The sequence below is a fragment of the Aureococcus anophagefferens genome (assembly GCF_000186865.1).
Source record: "Aureococcus anophagefferens unplaced genomic scaffold AURANscaffold_41, whole genome shotgun sequence".
Classification (NCBI taxonomy): domain Eukaryota; class Pelagophyceae; order Pelagomonadales; family Pelagomonadaceae; genus Aureococcus; species Aureococcus anophagefferens.
In genome coordinates this window covers 378,094-379,555 of record NW_008705598.1, presented here as the reverse complement: position 1 = coordinate 379,555, position 1,462 = coordinate 378,094, and the positions used below count along the sequence as shown (strand labels likewise).

General features: G+C 68.7%; 1 protein-coding gene across 1 annotated transcript; it reads right to left on the bottom strand.

Moving 5' to 3' along the window:
• Nucleotides 1–119: 119 nt before the first annotated feature.
• Nucleotides 120–1,031, bottom strand: AURANDRAFT_33153 (hypothetical protein; the record flags this gene model as incomplete). Its single annotated transcript, XM_009043038.1, has 1 exon — nt 120–1,031. One exon carries the CDS (start codon nt 1,029–1,031, stop codon nt 120–122), a length of 912 nt encoding a protein of 303 aa, XP_009041286.1.
• Nucleotides 1,032–1,462: the final 431 nt, after the last annotated feature.

The window sequence follows — 1,462 nt, the reverse complement described above, 5'->3', positions numbered from 1 at the left end:
CGCTCGTGCACTGCGCCTCCGCCTCGCCTCGCCGGTGCCCGTCCCCATCTCGTCGTGTGCATCTTAGTCGTGCGGGCAGGTCGAAAGGCGGGGGGGGTGCGGGGGGGCGCGCGCCGCGCCTACTCCTCCTTCTCGGCCGCGGCGCCGCGCTTCTGCTCCGCGCGGCGCTGGACGGCCGTCTTCTCGACGGCGCCGGCGTCGCGCTTCACCTTGGAGCGCTCCCAGGCGGACGTCGCGCGCTTGCGGTTCCAGACGAGGCCGAGGGCGGCGGCGCCGTCGATGAAGAGCTTCGTCGGGTTGAACTGCGAGCCGATGCCGAACTCCGACGCCGCGTAGTCGTAGGGGTACTTGTGGTGCCAGTTGTGCCAGCCCTCGCCGATGGAGGCGAGGCTCACGAAGGGGTTCTCCGCGGGCCACTGGTCGTCGTAGGGGTGGTCGCCGAAGAAGTGCGCCGCGGAGTTGACGAGCCACGTGCAGTGGAGCACGACGACGTAGCGGAGCGCGCCCGCGACCCAGAAGGCGTTCCAGAAGTTCTCGCCCCAGCCGAACTTCGCGACGAGGGCCGGGAAGACGAAGCACATGAAGAGCGTGAACCAGGGGTCCAGGTGCTTCTGGAACATGACGAAGCCGTCGCGCGACAGGTCGCTGAAGTCGAGCTTCTTGCCCTCGACCATGATGTCGGGGTGCTTCTTCACGTAGAGCCAGCCCATGTGGGCGAAGAAGAAGCCGCGCGTGGCGTTGTGGGGGTCCGCGTCCGTCTCGCTGTGCTTGTGGTGCACGCGGTGGTCGCGCGCCCAGTGGTAGATCGACCCCTGGTTCGCGATGCTGTTGAAGAGCATGAGCGTGCAGCGCACGACCTTGCCCGCCTCGTAGGACCGGTGGCTCCAGAGCCGGTGCACGCCCGCCGTGATGCCCAGGCCCGTGATGGGCCAGAGGATGTACGCCCAGAGCAGCGTCGGCAGCATGCACGACGTCACGCGGAAGAGGCCGATGACGGCCCAGTAGTGGCACAGCGAGATGTAGATGCCCATGGGGTAGTTCATGTTCCCCGCCTTCCAGTGGTACGAGATGGCCTCCCACCAGTGGAGGGGGTTCAGGTCCAGGCTCTTCGTCTCGGGGTACGCCTCGGCGGCCTCCTTCTTCAAGACCACCTCAGCCGCCTCGGGGGACGCGGCCTTGACGGCGGCGCCGGCGACGAGGTCCGACGTGGACATGGTGGGTGTCGGGGGGGCTGTAGCGTGGGCGGGTCGGCGCGCGCGGGGCAGAGTTGCCGACGTGGCTGCGCGATCAGTGCGGCTGTCTCGTCTTCGACGCGATCGTCACGCCTGGGGGGTTTTGGGCCGTGGCGAAGAACTCGCGCCGAAGCCGCCGCCGACGTCGTCGCTGCTCGTGGACGCCGATCGATAGGCGGCCCGTCGCACTTCGTGTGCTCGCACGTGAGCTCGCCCGTGTGAGGCGACGA